Source organism: Mesocricetus auratus, unplaced genomic scaffold (genome assembly GCF_017639785.1).
Source record: "Mesocricetus auratus isolate SY011 unplaced genomic scaffold, BCM_Maur_2.0 Super-Scaffold_100008, whole genome shotgun sequence".
NCBI classification, from domain to species: Eukaryota; Metazoa; Chordata; class Mammalia; order Rodentia; family Cricetidae; genus Mesocricetus; species Mesocricetus auratus.
Genome location: NW_024429192.1, coordinates 43,684,233 through 43,706,631, shown reverse-complemented (window position 1 = coordinate 43,706,631; position 22,399 = coordinate 43,684,233). Strand labels below are relative to the sequence as shown.

The window sequence follows — 22,399 nt, the reverse complement described above, 5'->3', positions numbered from 1 at the left end:
CACAGGCATGCAAGCATACATACACACACACACACACACACACAATGTCATAGAAAAACTCGTTACTCTGTGTGATAACTAAACAGTTAATAGAAAGGATCAAATTATGGTCAAATAACTTGACTTTATAAAAAATGTTCAAAATAGTTTAAAAATAACCATCATTAAGTAAAATACAATTCACAGTATCTCTTACTGAATAAAAATATTATCTTTCAGCAGAAAGCTCCTTTTTTGCCACACCTACTATGAGAATGAAGACCATTCTCAACAGTCAGACTGTCAATGTTTCAGAAAACGCTGACATTACTCTGAGGGGGAACACAGGTACCGTGAAGGGCCCCAGAGGAACCCTCTGGAAAGACTAACCAAATCAGTGTAGAGGTGAGTCTCCTTGAAAAGAAAGAGACCGGTTCCAGGTTGACAAATGGTAGGGAAGCAGAAAGGAACTGGCCCCCTGCCTGAACTGTCTATAGTCAGGTTCACAGCATGTTCACAAGTTTATCACAGTGGGTCTCCATGATGAAGTCTGTGAGTGCACACTTCCCCATCAACGCTGTTATTCAGGAGAGTCTCCCATTGAAATTCACTATTTATTAGGTGAGAAATAAATCCATGTGTTCAGATGGGGACACGTACTGTTTGTTCTGCTTGTCAAATCTAGAAGGATGATTTAACCTTGAAAGAAAATTATACTCAAAATGATATTTCAAACCCAGCAGCTTTGATTTGGGAAGCCACACAGTTTAAAACCAAGGGTATAAGGAAATTTTTGGATGGCATCCATGTGCCCAAACAAGGAACAGTACAGATTGTTCAAAGAAGCATAGTCAACCCAACCTTGGGACTTATTTACCCAGAGACAATATCTCTAAAGATTTAAACAATGGCCTTTTTCAGATGCACAACATGCGGAGGAAGCTTTTTCACTCATTGGCCTGGACTGCAAAAATAGCTCAAGAAGTCCTTTAAGCTGGAATGTAGGGTACCAGACAGAATTCTGCATTGATACAAAGAATGGCAGAAGTCTAGACATTCTAATTACATGGAAAATTATGAACGCACTTTTTATTATTTTAATTTTTAAATGGTAATTTAAATAAAAGTGTGTGACATCAGAGAGTCTCCACCTATGAAGTCTCCTCAACATAACTAGCTAAACAAGATCTGAACAATGAGGATGCCAATGGACATACCAACATGGAGGGAGCAAAAGCTTGCAGGACCTCAACTCTAGACAAAGAACTATCAGCATCTGGGGAATGTACAGAGTAGGAGAAATGGTCTTCTCCACATAGCACTTTCCCATTATACAATACATATATGTAACAACAATTAAAGAAAAAGAGGTCACTGACAGAAAGCAAGAAGGAACACATGGGAAGGTTTTAGAAAAGGGAAAGGGCAATTATATAACTATATCAAAAACAGCCATAAAGAAAACAACAACAACAAAAAAACAACACAAGTTACTCTGCCGAAGTAGCCTTTTAAAATACATATAATGATAAGTTAAATATGCTTATTATAAACTACCAATAAGCTTCCTTTCTCAAAGGAGGACAGCAGAAGTTATTTTATTTCTGATAGTTTTCTTTTTTGAAACATGTTTTCACTTTTAGCTCAAGATGATAAGAAATTCTCTCCTCAGGACCAGAAGGCCTGGAAATCATAGGGCTCTTCCTGCCTCCATCTCCTGCATACTGTGATCACAGCTGAGCATCTTCACCCTAAGCTGGAATTTACTGAGTTAACTGTTTAGGAGACAATGTGGGATAATCCTCTAGAATTTAAACTGTATGTGTATTTTTGACCGGAATTCTGGCCTTTTGGAGATCTGTCTCCTGGAGATTAATAATATGAACACATCTCTTTAAATATTTAATTTCCTTTCAGGCACTTAACACAAAGAAGAAACTAGAGAAGTACCCAGATATGTCTTGGAATATCCTCATTAAAATATTATTTATGAACACATAAAATAGAAACTTGAATGAATTTAAGTAGTCTACAGAATTATTTAGACAGACTCTGATTTAATCATGAACGAGATACAATGAAGGCATTAAAGTTATGAGATAGAACTTGGGAGGAAGCTCAGTGGTAGAACACTTGCCTTTCATGTGAAAGATCCTATGTTTGTTCCCCAGCATCACCAAAGACAAAACAATATATTTGATATAGTTAAATGTAATAGAAATAAAGCCATAGTATCTTGATACATGAAGAAAATTTAAATAACATCTGTAATCCTCTACTTTTAAGTTAAAAAAGAAAGAAGGAACAACTGGTATATATACCTGGTTATGTCCAGTAAAATATCCTCAAATGCATGCAGAAAGTTATTCATATTAATTATCTCTGGCAGTAGAATTTCTAAGCTTTTTTTGTATTGTTGTAAGGAGCATGTATTTATTTTTATAGTAATTTTAAAACTAATTTTGCTATTTACATCTTGGAAAAATACTCCTCAAGATTATTCTGCTTTTCTTTGCAATGTACATTCAATTATTAGAAATTATTGAAACTTCTAATTATTTCACATTGATGAAAGAGGAAATGTTTGATTAATATTTTAAGTCATTGGCTTTTATCTTCCATTCAACATGTTCTAGGGCACATATGCACTTTACATTTTTTAAAAATTCCTAGGTATTACTATATATTTTGACTTTGTTATCAAGTAATTTAATTTGTAAACTGGATTTTCTTGTTTTACTTTTTCTACTTGGGTATTATTAAACTGAATTCATGTAGCTAATTTTAATGGTATTAGGTTTAGTGTGTGGAGGTACAATTTCTGGAGAAAAAGGAAGATACCATCCCATCGACGAATAAGCAGACTGTTATCCTGCCAGTCATTGTTCGTCACATGAGGATCCTGTTTTCTTAACCATCTCTGATAGGGGCATTATCAGTGAGCTGGGTCATCATCCAGCTAGACTGCAGGCTCTCTCTTGGCACGGATCAATCCAAACAGTCTTGCAGGATCATCATGAACACTTTCCTCTACCGCCTGGTTATCTGGTGGGAAACTTGCTACAGAATTGATCTGAGTAATGTTGGCATCCATTGCACAAACTTGTGCATCCTCCTCCCTGTCGGAAAAATTAGCATTCTGTTTCCTGGGCCTTCTGCGTTTCCCCTTGAAGCTGTGATCCAGTGTGGCATAGCACATCTGATTTTCAACAGGTACCTGAAAAGAAAAGTATATTAGTTATTCTTTACTTCCCAAGACTTCTATGAATTTCCATGGCCTATGAGAAAAAAAATTATTTTCTGCCTTTAGTTACCTTATTTTTTCAAAGTTGACAGTTAAAGATGACAACAACCAATCAATAGTTAGTACAACTTTTGAGTTGAAAAAGAAAAGTATTTAGATGAAGCTTCATGGATTGCTTTCCCCATACTCAAAATTTATACGAACACATTAAACCATTTCTCACCTGCTTCTATCCTCACCTTTACCCCAACAGTTACTACCTTACATCATGTCTACCAAGAAACTGTACCTTCATTTGTTTAGGAGGGAAAACACATGTGATAGGGAGGAATTTAACAAATATAAGATGTGCTTTACATATGCTTAATAAATGGTAATTTAGTGACTTAAAGGGACCCACAAATCCTTCCTCTGCCTCTTTACACTTTTAAAGATTCGTAAGAATAAAGCAAACAGATCTCCTTGCACAACTGACATCTAAGACAGAATGGAAGCTTCTGTCCTAGAGCTGGGTCAATGTAACAGTGGGGATAGTAGACTAAGGTAACATGGGGAAAACAAGGTCTGAAGCCCAGATCTTGAATGCATTGTTGGAAACTCCCCATTAAGTCTCAGTTGTATTATGTACACCTTGGGCAACATGGGCTTAGGCAGCTTCTTGAAAACCATACTGAGTCTCAGTATTCTTGCTTTTCAAATGAAAGTGGTAGTATTTCTCTCACAGTGTTGACATGATTGGTAAACAGAGAAAATTCCTACTGAAGCTGTAGTTGTTTAATAGCAGATGATATTATGATTAGTGTATCTATCTATGTTCAGGATTTTCTTCTAAGACCAGGCAAAAATCATATCTATCAGTGGGACCAGACATTAAGGAAGTAACATTTGGGTGAAAAAACTTCCCATACCTGGGCAAGTATCTTCCTATTGGTATAAAGTAAATGTCTTGGGTTTTGTTTCAGGCAGAAGAGATGGCTCCATTTATATGCTCTTTAGTTTCTTTATCAGACTTGCTATTGTTTAATCATTTTTCACAGAACTGCAGTATCTGTCTAACTGACATTTTCATCTTTTCCCTCTACATTCATGCCATATACTGTTTCAAATTTTCATTGTAAGCTACAGCCCTTGTATTTTACTATCTGTCCTTCAGAATCACAGCCTATGGACTAAAGACTGGATTTCATGTCCTGCCCTTCAAGGTTTTCTATTTGTTGCTCAGTACTCCCCTCCTCTGCTCTCTATCTAGCAAACTTGGAAATTAACTGTTGCACATATTTAGTATTGTCATCTGCCTCAAAATTCGTTAGACTGCTGAAAAGCTGTCAAAGTTCACTTAGGACCACAGAGCAGTGGTTATTTGTTGGTCTTTTGGGAATTTGTTGAACTCTCTTATCTTCTTTGGCAGATTCTGCCCTACCCTGTTCTAGGGACTTGGATTGCTTACCCAAGGTCAGCAAGACTAAGCAACTGACCTATGCTGAACCAAGCACCTATTGTCTCCAATCTTCTTGGCAACAGGGCCCAAGAGAGTGGCTCAGGAATGGGCATATTTGGTGGCATTTTAAAGCTGATATTTATTATGAAGAATAGAAAAGGTATCTTTTCCCTTGAGTTGAAAAGAAAAATGTGCAAGCCCTCAGTGACTTGTCCAGCCTCACTTGAGGAGTCTGCTGATAACAGGAGAGAAAGAAGCACAGAGAAGAGAATGAGGAGTGCTTCTCTATGCAATCATATCAAAAGCAAAATGCATTCTTATCTCTGTCTATCATATGAGGCAATAATGTCCCTTTAGTACAAAAGTGGTTGGAATTTGATTTCTGCAATTATAGAGAATTACTTCAAATGATATGTGGCAATAATACTGCATTTTATCAGGTAGTGCCAGGGTAAAACAATATGAGTCCCAAGAAAGGACCATGGCTGTACATTAAATATTCACTTCAGACTCCCAGTGTGCTGGCTTAGTTGAGAGAATTGGTGGTGCATAGAGGAAAGGATAAGGAATGTGCTTCACTAGAAAGAAACACAAACCACAGGGGATGGGAAGAATGCACCCAATTTCCACCTAGTTCAGAAATCAGAGGGAAAAAGAGAGCAAAGGAAGTTTTTGTTGTTCTGTTTATTTTGTTTTGTTTTAATAGAGATCATTTGCATATATGCTAGGCAAAGGATCATGGTCATATCCAGAAAGAAAAAGAAAATTAGTAAGTTGTAAGATCCTGAAGGACTCGGGATAAATAGTGTAGAACATAATTAGTGTTGGTCTTAGAAGGAGGAGCATGCTCTCGATAGAGTAAGGACATTGATCCAAGATCAACAAATAAATAAAAGGAACATCCCATGTGTATATCCTTACTTATAGGATATGGGAATACTTGTGGAATAATCTTATTTCTAGGTTTTCTGAAGAACTCTTAAGACTTAATTTTTTGATGGTAGATCAAAATACTCAAATTACAGTCTCTGAACCACACACATCGTTTTCAAAGGGCAAAGAAATGACCCATATGTTTTTTAGCAAACACTTTCTTCCTTCAGCATATGCATGTTGTTGCAGATTTCCTGTGGGTCTGTGACCAATCAGTGCATGAGTATTAGGGTAGCAAATGGGGCAGGTCGTGACTATGTTGATAAAGTGACTAAGATGACTTCCAATGTGTGACACTAGATTTATAAGAACATAGTAGAATAGAGACTAGTTTTCTGAATACTATCTTTAAATAAATAATTCATGAAAGAGTGGGTTCAAGATGTTACATGACTTCATATCATTTCCACTTGAGTAAAAACCAGATGCAGCTCAAACAAAGATACCCATGCAATTCCCATGTGCTTACTCATAGTTTATATTCACAATTCTTGGTATATTTACAGCTACAATGGTGTAGGTCTCTATATTTATGGATGGTGTAATTACACCTTAATCTCCTTCCGAAGTTCTTCTTTTATTGTCATGCATTTAACAGGAGATATTGTGTCATGTAGTTTTTCCTAATTAATAAAATTAAAGTGTTTTATGTGTATATGTGTCTGCACGTGTATGTGTGTATGTGTGTGTGTGTGTGTGTGTGTGTGTGTGTGTGTACATAAGCCTACAGCATGCAAAGAGGATGTCAGATCCCCTGGAGCTTAAATTACCGGTGATTGTTGACTGTTAAGTGTGGGTTCTAGGGACTGAACCCCAGTCTTACATAAAACAAGTGTTCTTAACCACTGAGGCATCTCTCCAGTTCCAAAAGCATATTTTATAATTAACCAAATATCTGATTGTATATGTTGTTATGCTGGTCTACCCCTGTCACCTGGCAGAATGCACTCAGGCAGTACCCTGGTCAGCCCAGGGTTCCATGACCACTAGTCTGCATGCAGGGGCAAAGGACCCCTTTAAAAAGAAAGACCTCTGCCCACCAACACTCTTTTTGCTCTCCCCCTCTTCCTCTCTCTCTTTCCCGCTGTTCCCCTGGAGCAGACAGGACTTTTCCTGTCTCCCTCTTCTCTTCTGTTCTCTCTGTGTCTATTTACCTCTTCCCCAGACTTTCCCTTTCTAGTAAAACTTCTCACTAAGCTCCGTGTATCTGGAATGTTTGTCTCTCTGCCTCAGTCACCCTTGCCTGCCATGGAATCTACCAAGGTCCCCCACGTGCTTTATCATATCTGGTGTCTTTTTCCCCTTAGATACCATTACATTTTTATTTCTTAATAAAATTGTTAAGAACTTTGATTTTTTTTTACAAAATTCGTGTCATGAAAAGGAAAAAAATTCTACCACAATGGGAAATTCCCAAACTGTGACTTATTTTAGAATAAGAATATTGTGTCTTCTCACAGTGTCTGGGTGCTCCAGGATAAGCTTTTCTTTCTTTGTAAGTTTTTATAAAATGGGAATTTTAATGCTGTCTCCTTCATGCCTCCTCTAAGCAGGGAATGCATATGGGACACATGAAACAAAACCTACATGATTACCCAGAAACTGTCATCCCCATAATTAGTCTAGGCAGTAGTGAAAAGATATAAGAGAATAGATTTTGGAGACAAAAGAATAAAACTTTAACAGAACTTTTTGATGGTTTCAGAGCACTATGCAAATCTGTTGCTGTACATGTATATATGTGTATGCATGCATGCACAGATAGGGTCTATTGTTCCTTGAACTATGCCTAATTTTGAGTCTTCTGGTTATGTTTGAGATTTGCTCTCACTTCTGTATCTCCCTGTAGAGCTCTTCTCAGAACTTGACGTGTGATAGTTGCTGCAACAAATTTTAACAGGCTGCTCCAAATACGTATCAGAAAACACTCTTTGTGCTCTTGAAACATATCCAGGGGCTTTGAACTAGACAACTTCACATGCACAGAAAACTTCACCTGTGCAGACGCAGTGGCTTCCTGCATGTCACCTGCAGATTTTTGTGGTCTGGCTTTCATTTGTTCATAGCAGTCCTCGTCCTTTGGTTCTTGGGAGTAGAGGTGATGGAGATTTCCGTGGAAAAATGAAAAGTGCTGGTATAAATAAAATGTATGATCCAAACAATATTTAGCTAAGAATACATAGCCTCAAGAATTATTTAAGTAGTCTCTTAGATAGACATGCAAAGAAGTTACGGAAGCACAAACTGTTAACCTGCAGATGTGACACAGAAGTCGTGCCCACAATATTATTGACAGACAATAAGAAGCTCAAGATGTAGACTGTATCCCAAGGATTTTCGGTACCACAGTAGCATGTGTAAGTCTCATCTAGACTACTGTTTAAAATGATCTAGAGATCTAATGGAGTTAAAGGGCTGCCTGTGTTATGTACTACATGGGTGTGACTGCACATGTGCACCATGGCATAAAGCATGGTGCTTGCAAAGTCCATCATTGATTAAAGTTTTGAAATTCATTCCAGAAACACTTAAAATACATCATTCTAATTTTGAATAAAGTAGCTTAGATTCTGATTTGTGTCCCATCATTCAGAGGCATCTCAGTCAGCTGGGACTGTCTTAAACCCTTATGATTGTCCATTACTTTTCTAAGGAACTTTTGTGCAGTGTCTAAAAGCCTACAGACACGTACCCACTACATTCTTCATGCTAGTAAGCCATCCTATTCTGTATCTTTATTATTCCAAATACATGACTACTTAGGGTGGCTAGTTACCTGGCCAAAATGTACAATGCATCAATTTACCTCAGGGAAGAAGATTTATTTACTGTACCAAAAGGTACCTAATAATCTTTATACCTATCTGAAATACAACATGGGAAACACACCATAGAGTGGTGTTTCTCAAATCATGATCCATGGAATACTAGAATCAGAATCTTGTACTTGCTTGTTAAGTAGCAGATTTCTAAACCCAATCCAGAGCAGTCGGAATCCGGGAATAAACCCCTGGCATATTTTATTTTAGAAGTATAGATATGATGGGCTCTGGACCATCAGAATTTATAAGGATTTAAATATGAGGTATGAGATCATAATTCTGCCACATGAAACAGAAGGGACATTTTTTGCAGTGTCTTCTCTTTTTTTGACATTTTAAAAAATTTTTCAGTTTAAATTTAGATAAGAAACAAGGTTGCTTCACAAGTCAGTTCCAGGTCCAGAAGGGACATATTTTAATATATTATTTCTGGCATATTACAGTGCAGAAGTTAGAAGATTTTAATAATGGAAAGAAAGATAGTTAAATCTTTCAATCATTATGTAATTCCCACATCTCTAACTTTATAGTGCTATATTGCTTTGGGTATGTAGATATTATGGTGTGTTTAGATCACAGAAAACCTTTGTGTTGGAGACAGATCTGCAAGCAGAATAAACTCAGGGACTCTGCTCATGAACAGAGGGACGGCTCATAGAGGAGTGGCAGCTTCTCTCATCAGCCATGGAATCAGATCACAGCTGCTTGCTCTGAGGACTTTAGAGTGTTTTGTTTGGAGAGAAGGTTCAAGTGACGAGCACTTGCAGAAGAATAAAAGCACAAACCACTTAGCGATGACTTGGTTTTGCTCTCTCCCCACTTGCTATCAATCCAGCCCCAGGTTCTCCACTTAGAGAGAACAGGCTAAAACACAGGAAACAAGAGAAAGTGTTCATTGGTTTGGCCATTAAGCCTGTACACAGCCTTATACATACGGATCACAAAATGCTGTATCAGTGGATCATATTCTGTTCTAGAAATGGCCTTATTTCATAGAATTCTCTGTGTCAAAATTCGTGGGAATAGAACCTTCTATTGCTGTTCTACTGGTGGTGTATTGTTGTTGCTACAGGAGTGAAATGAAGCACACAGAAAAATGGGAGCTGCAGGCTTGCACTGATAAGTGCAATGTACACTGTGACCCTTGCAAACATAACCTATGCAATATAGTATTTATAACTTATGGCTTTTAGATTACCTAACTGTGGTTGTTTTCAAAATGACACCTCAAATTGTTCGTGGGTTTTTTTGACATGGCTAACTAGGGAAAAATAAAACTTACCTGGGATTATATTATTTAAGTTACCATAAATTGGAGTATCTTCGACATAATATTCATCAACTCTGTAACAGGGGAAAATAATTTTCTTTATTAGATAAAATCCACTTTATGCTTATAAAATATAATTATTAGGTAATAATTGGTCAACTAATAGCTAATTTTTCAGCTAACTACAATATCTAGTAAAGTATCATATGTTCTTGTTCAGCCTCAGACTCCTATGGTAGAAGTGATCATATATGAATGAGAGAACGCATAAATCATGCATTCGTATGTGGGAGTGTCCACGTGTGCATCTATCTGTGTATGTGCAAATTAAAAGTTGAGGTTAGAATCTTCTTTCAGGAGTGTGTTAGGAACTTTCTGAAGCACATTTAATATATTTTGTTTGTTTTTTATTGGTTTAATTCTCAAAGCAATTGCAACAGACTAGGACTATATCACCTTGATTTCATAGATAAGAAACATGAGCCGGGCGGTGGTGGTGCACGCCTTTAATCCCAGCACTTGGGAGGCAGAGGCAGGCGGATCTCTGTGAGTTCGAGGCTGGGCTGGACCGATAGCCTCCAAAAAAACAATACAGAGAAACCCTGTCTCGAAAAACCAAAAAGAAAAAAAAAAAGGAACATGAAGTGCACAAATGTTACAGGACTTCTCTATTTCAAGGTCACAAGGTCAAAAAAGTAGAAAAGAGCAGAGCTAGGATTAGAATTCAGGTTGTCTGTGTTCTTAGCTCTACTACCTGTTTGCTTGCTACCAGTACAGCTCTGAAAGACCTTTTGAAGCTACATTTGTTAAGTAAATTCTATATATTCAGGGTAGTAGATGGAATATAATGATTGACAATGTACTACACTTATAATGCAACTATGGGCATGAGAAGCCTGAGACTCAGACTGGTTAATTTATTAACTTAGTTTTATGAGAAATATAAGAAATAATTATCAATTATGAGAATTTCCCACTCTGTCAAGGTTTATTAAACCATTGGGCCAGCCCTATAGAAGGGTATTATTCCCTGTATTGTACACACGAGGTATCTACAATACATAGGAGTTAAGTATCCAGACACACAGTCAGTAATTGTAGAGCTGGGGTCACAAGTAAATTTGATTGCAAAGTCCTATGCTCTACCCATATCCTAAAAAATCATGGAGAAAGATACTAAATATAAAGGTGTTAGGGAAAGTCCAGAAGATCATATAAAGACCATAGTTTCCTGCCCTTCTATTCAAAAGAACTAACAGGGATACATGAATATTGGTTTCTGTTAAATTTCCTTCTTGGTTTATGTGAATAATGCTATTGTCACAGTAAATACCTTACCAATGTCACCAAACTATCCTATTGATATCACTCTTAAGACAATGGCCCTACTGGCTAAATTTTACATTGGCAGGGTAGGGACAGAGGAACATATCACTTGGTAAATAAAATTTTATGAAATAGAACCAACTGCTTTCACTTTGAGATTACATGTCACAGAGAGCTGTAAGGAATTATAACCAAAGAAAAAGGGAGTCATCCCAAGGCATGACACCAATAGCGCTTCCCATACTTTTTAAAGAAGACAGAGTATATATAAATACTAAATAGGTCTCCTTAAACAACAATTCAAAATGTGGCCCTACAAAATGGTTTGAAAAGCCCACATTTCACTTATCTGATAGTGAAAGAACTCAGCTACAATATACCTTCCATCGAGTACACCTTAGTACTGGAGCCAATGGTCTTGATTCTAGCTTTCCTCTGAATATGCAGAAAATATTATAGCAAAAGTTGAAGACTTTTAATAAGATGAGCCATCCATTTTCCTAGCCCATAGAGATAGCAGATACAGCCTGCAAATGATAAATCATGTCCAAAAATGAATATCACTCTATTCCCTATGAATGAAAATAAGATGTGATTTATAATGCAGTGCCCATGTCTTCAGGCTGGTCTCAAGTGATTAATCACCTCAAATAAACTATTATTCAGAAGCAGCTGCTTAACGAACAAATTAAAAAACGTGTTTTTACTTAGCAATGCCAAATAGCTGAAGCTTATTGCAGACATGTAATAAACATCAACAATCAATGTTTGGCAATGTTTTATGTGGAAGATTACAATAATTGCTGCTTTTTTTCTTCTGCAATGCTTAGAATCAAATGTCAGGTCTTGTGCATGCTAAGTAGGTATCCTTCCTCTGAGTTACATACCCAACTCATACAGTGATTGCTTTTTAAAAATTAATAACTGAGTTCATAACTGAGAGAATAATATACCCTGAGTTTGGGGTCAAGTCAGACTCTCAGTGTGGGCATGTCTAAAGAGGGACTCTAGCCATTAGGTACATTTGAGGTCGTCTATACTCCAGCTAGGCCTAGTGTGGCAGTCTCATTCTTCTGTCTGTGGATCCAGGTGTAGAATTCTCAGCTTTTTCTCCAGCACCATATCTGTCTGCACACTACCATGTCCTGTTATGGTGATAATGGACTAACTCCCGCAGCGACACATTTCTTCAAACAAGTCCACGCCTATTCCAACAAGGCCACACCTCCTAATAGTGCCACTCCCTATGGGTCAAACATTCAAACACTGGAGTCTGTGGGGAGGGGCATTCCTATTCAAACCACTACAGAAAGCAAAACCAAAAGGGTCTCTTGGTGACTCAGAGCCAGAAAAATGAGCATTTCAAGTAGGAAATGCCAGGGTCCCCAGGGCTCTACAGATAGGCCAGCAAAACAAAATTAAGACTGATCCTATGAAATTCATTGGTCACCTTGGCAGGGGCTGATTCAGTGAATTGGAGACCCAAAGACTGAATGACATAGATTCAAGACTTCCAAAGAGAAGGGGAAGCCAGCAAATATGATCAGAGCACAGCTGTAAAAGGTGTATAGTAGACAAGCAGCTATGTAGCATCAGGCCAGCATTTCTCATTTGTAATTTTTTAAAGCATGGGCAATACAGTCTACTTATGGATTAAGGCAAGGATACAAGTGAAGCAGATAGAAAAGTGAAGCAGAAGAGAAAGAGCAAGATGCTATGGGTGTTCCTGAATGTGTGATTGCTGAACTGTGCCGAACTGTGAGACAGGCATTAATATCCTGGAGTGGGAGAGGGAGGACCCCAAAGAGAAAGCCCTGATCCAGAAGAAGCATGTAAACCACGTAATCCAACAGTATCAGAGGTTTTATCCATTACCCTTGAAAGTAAAAATATCACCATATTTTTTAGATGCTAAACCTGAAGTTTACAGATGCTGAATATTTTCCCCAAGGGTGCAAATGGAATTCCCACTAAGTTTCAGAATTCTTTGGATCTCAGACCAATAATACATCCACCATGCAGCTTCCTTACACAAAGAGGAAAGACGTAAGGATTATATATAATTTATTTCAAGAAAAAATGAGGCAGTCCAAGAATAAATAACATGGTGCGTGAATTTCATTTTCTGACCTGTAAATTCAGATGTTATGCTGTCTTTGGATTGAACATATTTCTGATCATCTGGTACAGAAAGAGCAGGGGCTTGGGCAAGCAGGAAGAGCAGAGAAGAAATTTCTTTCCCTCTAGCTTACCTTCCCAGCTTAGCAGATGCTGCGGAGCCAGGTAGAGTGAAAAGACTGAAGAAGCTTCGGTAATTCTAGCCCCACCTCAAAGAAACTGGTTTCTACTTGTTTTCTGTTGATGTTTTTACATTTTAGTGAGTGAAGATAATGGTAATTTTGTTTTTCTGAGTCTCAATGTCTCTTGCAAAGTTTTTTGATCTTCAATCCACACAATCAAGCAAAGTGGACTAGTTATATGTTCAAAAGTTTAGGAATTAAGGTAGTTTCTGTAGGTAGCATCTGCATTGTATATTCAATTTGTGCCTAAATGGGGAATTATTACAATAGACAATAGGTATTTAAGGCATTTATTATCAGGCAATAGATGATTAAATCTTTGAGGAAAAGATTATGCCTTTCCATTTTGTAGTTTTATTTTTGGAAGACTGTTCTCCAGGTAACTTTGGAACATCCCTGTCTCATTTGTAATGCTCAAGGGTAACCAGAGTATTAAATAGTGGATGCAACACCATCAGATGAAGAACTGGTTGGAAAAGCCCAGGCTTGGCTCCGGTCTCCATAGAGACAGGAGCTTTAACAGATTTAGCTGTCACTTTGTCTCTGGGGTACAAAAGCCAATGCTGGCTGATTTCTGATTTTGCTCACTTACAATGCAAGTAAGACACATGCAAGTGAGATGCTGTGCCCCAGGCACATCCAGGCAGCATCTGTCCTAGCCTCAGAAACAATTCATGATGAATGTGAGGTCTCTTTGTTACTCACTGCATAATTGTAAATTATAAACTTTCCATGCAACACATTGTGTGCATTAGTGTCTTCCTCACTAGACACAGCAGATAGAAAGGTGAGCTCAAGATGCAAAGCATTTAAACTCCTATATCTGATGGTTGGCATTGATGATGGTCTTTGTTTTCCTTCACATAGGGCAAGTTTACTCTTTGAGAATCAGTGCTCTTACTTTATAATTTTCTAGTGTAGTACTTATTCTTGAGGGATTATTTGCTAGATGAATGAATATTACATAAGAACCAGCCTTATTCCCATATCTATAGTATAGACAAAAGCTTATTTACTTTGAGATGTGTATTGTACCAATTTTCCTTTTCAACTTTTCTCATGGCAATTCCAAAACCACCAACTTAGTCTTTATCTAAACAATAAAATTGAAAAACTTTTTAAAGCACTGTATCTTTTTGTTGTTTTTTTATCTTTTTTTTAATTTTAAGATAGGCTCTCTTTATGCAACCCACGCTAGCCAGAAGCTCAGAATAGACTTTCCTGTCTTGCCTTCCTAGTGCTAGGAATACAGATTAATGCCACCACTACACCTGGCACGTCGTATCTTAATTGCCCTTCAAATGTCAAGAATCAAGTTAATCAGAAAAGAGATGAGTGTTCTCTTGTTTGTTGTTAGCAAGTCATTCTTGATGGCCTGAAATTATCTCACACTGAAGATTCCAGTATGAAGAATAGTCACAAAAATTTGTATGCTGAGAATCTATGTGCAACTGTAGCTTGGATTTGTAAGAGACATTTTTAAATAGAGCAGAAATTATTATCAGAAGTCCTCTAAGAGTCCAAGAGCCTGTCTTGCCCTGCCCATCCAGTTACAAAGTTCATCCAAATATTTCTCAGTCCACCATTTTGGAAGATTTGAAGAACCCTACAGGAAATGCTCCTTATTTGGATGTTTATTCCTAAAATGGAATATCAAATATAATGATACATTTGGGTTATAATATGCTATTTAGAAAAATGAAATTTCATTACTATGATTCATGCTTTAGACTTTCTTTTAGTACATGAATGGACTTTGGGAGCCATAGAGGGATACTCTCTCAGCCTAGATACACCTGGGAGAGTCTAGGCTCCTGCTTCAAATGATATAACAGACTTTGAAGATCCCCCATGGAACGCCTCACCCTCCCTGGGGAGCAGAAAGGGGATGGGATAGGGAGTTTGTGGGGGATAGGGGAGGAGAGGGAGAGGGAACTGGGATTGACATGTAAAAGAAGCTTGTTTCTAATTTAAATTACAAAAAAGGAAAACATATATTGTACAAACTGGGTATGGTGGCACACATCTTTAATTCAAGTACTTGAGAGGCAGAGGCAGGAGGATCTCTATGAATCTGAAGCTAGTTTGGTCAACATACTGAGTTTCAAGACATTCAGAGAGACCCTTTCTCAAAACAAAAAATTAAAAAATATATGCTATACACTTTCTCTATAACTAAGCCAGGAAGTATTAAAGATATGAATTTAAGTATTATTTTAGAGTATAAATTCATCATATTTCACTATCGATTGAAATCATCTTTAGAAATAACAAGCCACTAACCAAGTGTGTGTGGGGGGTGGGGGAGTGCCTGTATTTTTTCTATTTGTTTTGTTTGCTTTTTGAGACAAAGTCCCCATATATCCCAGGTGGACTCAAAGTTCACTATGTAGCCAAGGCTGGCCATAAACTTGTATTCTTTTCTGTCTTGCCCTCTCCATTGCTGGTTTTACTGGCATGGACCACCTGGCCTTGTAACTTATCCTAAGTCCTATGGTGTTTTATAGATTTCCTTCTACTCTATATTCTGAAGTGTCATAAAATCCTATATAAAATTAGACTGTACTCTAAAAGTTTCATCTTAGTTGTGATATAGATATCTGTATCAGATATTAATGAGAGTTTTTTAGATGTCAGGTTAGACTCTCTTTTACTCCTTGCTCAGCTCTTTGATTGATTTGATGTATTAATAACTGGATGATAATATTATGGCTCCTAATTTGCAGATGAGAGTAAAGCAATTATAATTTACTTTTCAATTTCTTTCAGATCAAGTGGTAACATTTCAGAGGCAAATCCATAAGCAATATAGTATTTGTTACTTTTCATATTAGTTGGAAGTCATATTGCATTATTCATTTTAACATACCTTGGAATGTAGTCATCAGGGTATCTGTACATCATTTTATCTGAAAAATATTAAAAATATACAAATTAAAAGAATTGCTTACACATTTAAAATATTTAAAACATTTAAAAATATTTCATGAAGTCTTCTGAGGGGAGCAAAACCTTGGCATAATTTAACAAATTTTGTCAAGACACAATGGTTCCTACTAATTGAACTGGGAAAGATATGATTTGGAGGTGATTTGAGGGTACCCAAGAGGTCCCTGTGCTAGTGTTTACTCCTTAGGATGGCAGTATCATGGAGTCACTGGGACTTTTAAAAGTGGACTTTAAGGGATAACCCTATCATCACCTAGAATGTTGTTGTCAGAAGGGATTAACCTCATTCTCATGTAACTGCTTGGTAATCATCTAGGAAGATCATCATAATAGGAACAAAACTGACTGTTCCCCTCCATCTCCCGACTGGAGATGTGATCAGTTACTCTAACATATACCCAGGCCTTTTCTATCTAATAAGAGGTGACATAGTCAGTGGTAGAGCCTATGCTATAGATGTTCAGACTTTGAACTTCCTAGAACTATAAGCTAAAGAAAATTCTCTGTTATAGAGTTAGCTACCTTTGGTGTCTTGTAGTAATCTAATGGATAAAGACATCTTCCTTTTTGAGATAATCTAATTTGAGATGAAAAATCAGACAACTTAGGCATAATATTGAACTAGATGCATGACTATTTTGTGCATAGAAAACAATGAGAAAAATCTGGGACTTCTCTTCCTGTCCCCCTCATTTCTGGTGAAACATGAACATAGTTTTTTTTCTATTGAATTCCACTAACATGTCTGTGTTTTTCTGTTACTTCTGTTTTTGGTCATGTTGGTTCTAACAGGCTTTTGTAACAACAAAAAAATAATAGCTCAAAATAATCTTGAAGGTGGTAGCTCAAAGGTAAATAATTCGCTAAATGCATCTGTTTATTTAAAAGAAATTGGGAAATGTAGTTTTTGAGGAATGCTTTATGAAAGTAAGAGATTCATACTGTTATTGAAACTAATAGATTTAGAATTATTCAGGATACAGTTTTGATGCTTAATATCAACTTTATTTTAGAAAATTTATTGCCTATTCATCAATGATTTATATACTAAACTAGAAGGATGCATATAAGATGACATTTATCATATTTGAATTTCTTACTATTAAAGAGGCATAGAATAAAACAGAACTTTTGCTGAAGTTATTCGGTAAAAATATACTAGTGTCATCTCAGTTTCTGACATCAGAAGCTAAAGGGCCTCAAAACTTTAATATATGGAAAGCACTGTGACCTGGGAAAGAACTAGCTGGAACCATTTAAAATACTTGAGTTAATCACCAAACAACTGGGAGAGTTATTTTAGGTAAACATATGATAGTGTAGATGAACACTAGAGAGGTTGCTAACTATTACACAACAATTAACAGAATTATTTATGCAAGTGATCATATTAGTGAAGGAAATGGACATGTCGGTGACTGAGGAGGAATTCTGATGTTCTTACAGAAGATGTCTTAAGCTGCCACAGAACCCAAAATGATGGAAGTAATTAATTTGGGATGTCAGAAATACAGTTGTTCTAGCCTTTAGGAAATGCTCTACCATGAAACTGTATCTAATATGAAGTTACTTTCAGCTGCTTCCAGATTACTCTTTTGAATATGAATTCTGATGAACCCTGGAGGGAGCCTGGAAGGGTCAAAAAAGATACATCACAGTAGTCACCTTAAAGTGCGACAAAATCAGAAAACATGAAAAAAATAACATAAGAGTAAAGCAAGGTCAGAAAACAATAAAGTGGAATAAGCATGATATGGTATGCATTTATATCTATATATAGAAAAAGGAACCACATATACTCAGATTATTGGGTGCTTTTAAGATTTGCTTGGTGTCATTCTTTGAATGAGGAATGTCCCCCAAAGTCTTGGACTTTGACCTCTTGGTCTCCAGCTGGTCATGCTGTTTGAGGAAGTTTGTAGCATCTCTGGAGGAAGTATGGCACTGGGAATGGGCTTTGAGAGTTAATAACCGTTATCTGCTTCCAGTTTCCAGTTCTCTCTCTCTCTCTCTCTCTCTCTCTCTCTCTCTCTCTCTCTCTCTCTCTCTCTCTCTCTCTCTCTCTCTCTCTCTGCTTTGTGCGTGTGCTTGTGCTTGACTCTTGTCCTGCCATGCCCCATGTCTCCTATCATGATAGACCTGTATTCCTCTGGAACCATAAGCCCAACTCCTTCTTTCAGAAGTTTTCTGATAATTATGCTTTATCACAGCAAAAGAAAAGTAACTAATGCACTTAGAATTTAAGTACATCTATAAGAATATAAACTCTAGGATGATGTCTCACGGAACATATGAGGTTGGGAATTAGCTAATGTTGGATTTGGTACCAGCTCTGCAGGGCACTTGCTATGTGACAGTATGAAAACTATTCTAAAGCTATGCTTATCAGAAAAACCCAGCATCATGGAGTAGATATGGAAAATGATTAAAATAATGTCGAGATATTTTATAAAATGGCAAAGCTACTTAGCAGTATCATATGGTCTAAATCCTTATCAGATAAGCCACAATTTGTACTCATTGAATTAGAAAGTTTCCTCATAAATGAGTTAACTGGAAATAGGCATATTGTTCAGTTAATAAAGTGAAAAATAGAATATAAGTAAAGTTTGACTTAGAAAGAAATCACTGAAATTTCACCATTACACTGGGGATTTTGCCACCTGTTGAACATTTTTGATTATAATAATTTGAGAATAAAAATGAAGAATATCTTTTAAAAACTAAAAAAAATAAAGACTATTTGGCTATGTAGCTCCATTGACAGAGTGCTTGTCTAGCATACACAAAGCCCTCAGTTAGATCCCCAGCACCATATGAACTGGTCTTGGTGGTGCATGTCTCCAATCCCAGCATTTTGTAGGTCAAGATAGGAGAAAGAGAAGTTCAAGGTCATCCTCTACTATATAGTGAGTTTGAGGCAATCTTGAGATATATGAAACCTGTTATCAAAATTACACTAAGACTAAAAAGAATATAATTTAGCAATAAGAATAAGGAAATTATGTGTCTCATAAAATATTTTCTCAAACTGACAAATATTTTTTATGAGATTATAAGATAAGGACTTTCAGGTAAAAGCAATTGTAACATGAATGCCTGGAAAATATACTCATGTAATGTTTGAAAGAGTAACTGTTGGATGTTTCATCCCTAGAATAAAAAAGAAAAAAAACACTATAAAGTTTTGTGAGAAAAGTTGAATAAAAGCAATTATGTACAAGATATTATATAATAGCATGGGGTCCTTAAATAGAATGAAAGAGGTGGTAAAAACAAAATAAAATAGCAAAACAAAATAAATGCATAAAGGACATTATACATCAGAAGAAATGCAGTGCAGAGAAACACTGTGAAAGCAGACTTTAAAAGTCCAAGGGCACTACATGCTGCTCTGGCCTTAGAAAATCAATGTGTATTTGGATGCTAGCTAGCCTATCACTGCTTGGGTAATTTTAGTTTATCAGTTCTTCCTAAGTAGGTTAATAGCCAATTATCTCTTACATCAAGGGTAGCAAGCTCAGGCTCCTGCAAAGACCTTCTCTGTCCCAGAGGCTCAGAAGTTTATATATGAATAAACGGCATGATTTAAATGTTGCCTAGTCATCTCAGCGCTGTGTGGCCAGACTGAAAACTGCTCTGCTGCAGAGCAGCAAAGTGTGCAAGATCACGATCAAGAAGAGCGGGTGAGGTTCCCCACCCTCCCCTGTGATGCAGATGCAAGGCTTGTGGTTGGTGTGTATGTGGCAGGCTATGATGCAAAGACATTTGCTTTTATGTTTTCCTTTTACAGTGTCCACTCCTCTTTGCACACTCTGTTATGGCAAGAAACAGCAGCACACGGCTGAAATGCGAACACTGAATTCTTCCTTTTGATTCATTTCAGTCAAAAGCATGCCAGTGAAAAGAAGCTTCACTGATAGGACTGATACACACACAAATCACATGCTTGTTTATTCTTCTCAAATCAAAGAGGAAGAGTTGAATAAATAACCCAAATAGTCTTTGGGTTTAATGAAAGAAGAAAATACATTATTAGGAAAAGAAATGAGTGCACTCCTCCTAAAGATTTGGACAATGCACTGAATAAAGACTTATTTTTGAAAGCAGATAAAGGACTCATTTTCAAGGCTTCCAGCTAGCTGCCACATAAAGCATGAAGACAAGGCTTTTCTTGTCTATCTGATTGAATATATAGATATTATGCTGTCTCTGGAAGGAGAGTTCCTTTTGTAAGCTATTTAATACACCCCCAAGTTGCTTCAATGACTGTTGGCCAAGTAGGAGTCATATTGTGCAAGTTTCTCAGCCACAAAGAGTAGCACAAAGATGCTAACATAAAAGTGACACGAGGCCAATAGCAGAAGTATTACAGTTACAGACCACATGGAGAAAACTGGCTGATGTGAGAAAATCACTAAACCCATCTTGCTGAAGAAATAGAGCAAGCCCAAGTCTTCAGCATTAGGGAGGAACTGAGTGCTTAGAGAGACAGGTCCAACTGTCTAGAATCTCTGAGACAAAATTTGTTAGTATTTGTTCCTGTGAATTGGAAAAGATGGCAGGGTAAATATTCACACTTGAGGAAAGCTGTGGGGAGCGGCTGGGCCGTCAGAAAGGTGAATGAGACCATCTGGCACTTGTACAGTGCCGGTGAAGCTGCTGTTAAGGCTAGTCATCTTACGTTTGCACAACAATCTATACAGGGTGCTCCACCTAAGAAATGCATATCAAATCAAATGACCTGAAATCCACTGATGTCTGAAACCAATCTCACCAAAGACTCAAAACACCCACTGAAATGGAGTTGAATGTGACTTGCAGGAACACAGCAGTGACTGCTAAAGACCTGGATATTGTTAACTTCATAAATAATATAAGTATGGGGACAGGATGTTAGCTAGGAGCTACAGAGGATCTCCAGGGCATGAACATGGCTAGAGCAGCATAGAGGCTGGGAACTGATGCCTACAGAAGTGACATACTAAAGCTAAGTGAAGTGATGTGGTCCACAGGCCCTTGGTGGTTACCATGGAAAAAAAGGAAGTGATTACTGTGGAAAGAGGGCAAGAAATGCCAGGTCCACATTTGTTTGTGGATTTGGTTTGTGATGTGGACTATATCAGATACACAATCAACCTGCAAAGTCCCAACCCTGTGTTAAGGTATATGCAGGGTTTTTTTTCCCTCACAAGACCTTTATGGTCTGCATGGTGTTTTCCATTGCTGCAAAAAGGAAACCGAGAATCAGAGAAGTTGCTACTTGTGCAAAATCTGTCAACTGAAATCTAAAATCAGAGTGAATTTTAATTCACATCAGATTTGATTTGCTTTAGAAGTTATGCTGTTAAAAATCGATGGCTGGCATTAATCAAAGGAAAGACATCATGCATTCAATTTATTACTTCCTATTTTCATTTTTTTCTCCACAACACTATTTTAAAAAATAAAAAAATTCTCCTTTAAGGACAAAAAAATAGAACAATTTATGGTAAGGCTGAGGCAATTATGGCTTGTATAACTGAAAAGAAAATCAAACCTACATGCAAAACTAAATGCAATGGGATTGCTTGTTTGTTTGATGGAAAATGATATGGATATGGGAAAATAAAATCTAATGCACAAAGCCCCAAAGGTGAAAATTATAAAAGCTGTTCACACTGAGATCTGAAAAGCTAGTGTTATGTCCACCTTGGATGCTCAGGCACGATTTTGATATTGGATAGCTATGTGACCTCAGATATGTCACTCATTCTCAAGTACCTCTCAGTTTTTAAAATCTGCATGACAACGACTTCTCCACTCTTTATGCTGCATTAGAAACACTTGGGAAGCTTCTCCTAAGTGGATCAAGGACACGGACTACAATTTGATCAGTGTTTGCATTAGCTTCGTGCAGGTTTTCTTAGACATATGCTCTCTGTTTTACCCCAGCTTGCTAACTTAGTTTTAGCTCTTTTCATGAGTTTGGAGAAAGTACTTTTATCCTTTGTTCCAAAACATCTTTCCTGACCACTTATAACTCGAGCTGAAGTTTCTCGGTCCTTAGAATATTAAGGCACCTCCCAGAATAGTTGCGCTTTGGGTCTATTGGGCGCTGATCTAAGTATTCAGTGCGCATGTGCCAGATGCCTACTG

At 37.2% G+C, this 22,399-nt stretch overlaps 1 protein-coding gene across 1 annotated transcript in view; it reads right to left on the bottom strand.

The window, feature by feature from the left end:
* Nucleotides 1–579: 579 nt before the first annotated feature.
* The window catches only part of LOC101834373 (T-cell receptor-associated transmembrane adapter 1), a 34,641-nt gene continuing 12,821 nt past the window's right edge, over nucleotides 580–22,399 (bottom strand). The window contains exons 3-6 of the mRNA XM_021229919.2: nucleotides 16,182–16,221; nucleotides 9,699–9,760; nucleotides 7,591–7,679; nucleotides 580–3,196 (exon numbers count right to left, since the gene is read on the bottom strand). Of these exons, the coding sequence (XP_021085578.1) occupies nucleotides 2,939–3,196; nucleotides 7,591–7,679; nucleotides 9,699–9,760; nucleotides 16,182–16,221 (449 nt within the window). The 3' untranslated portion in view covers nucleotides 580–2,938. The remainder of the gene's footprint in view (nucleotides 3,197–7,590; nucleotides 7,680–9,698; nucleotides 9,761–16,181; nucleotides 16,222–22,399) is intronic.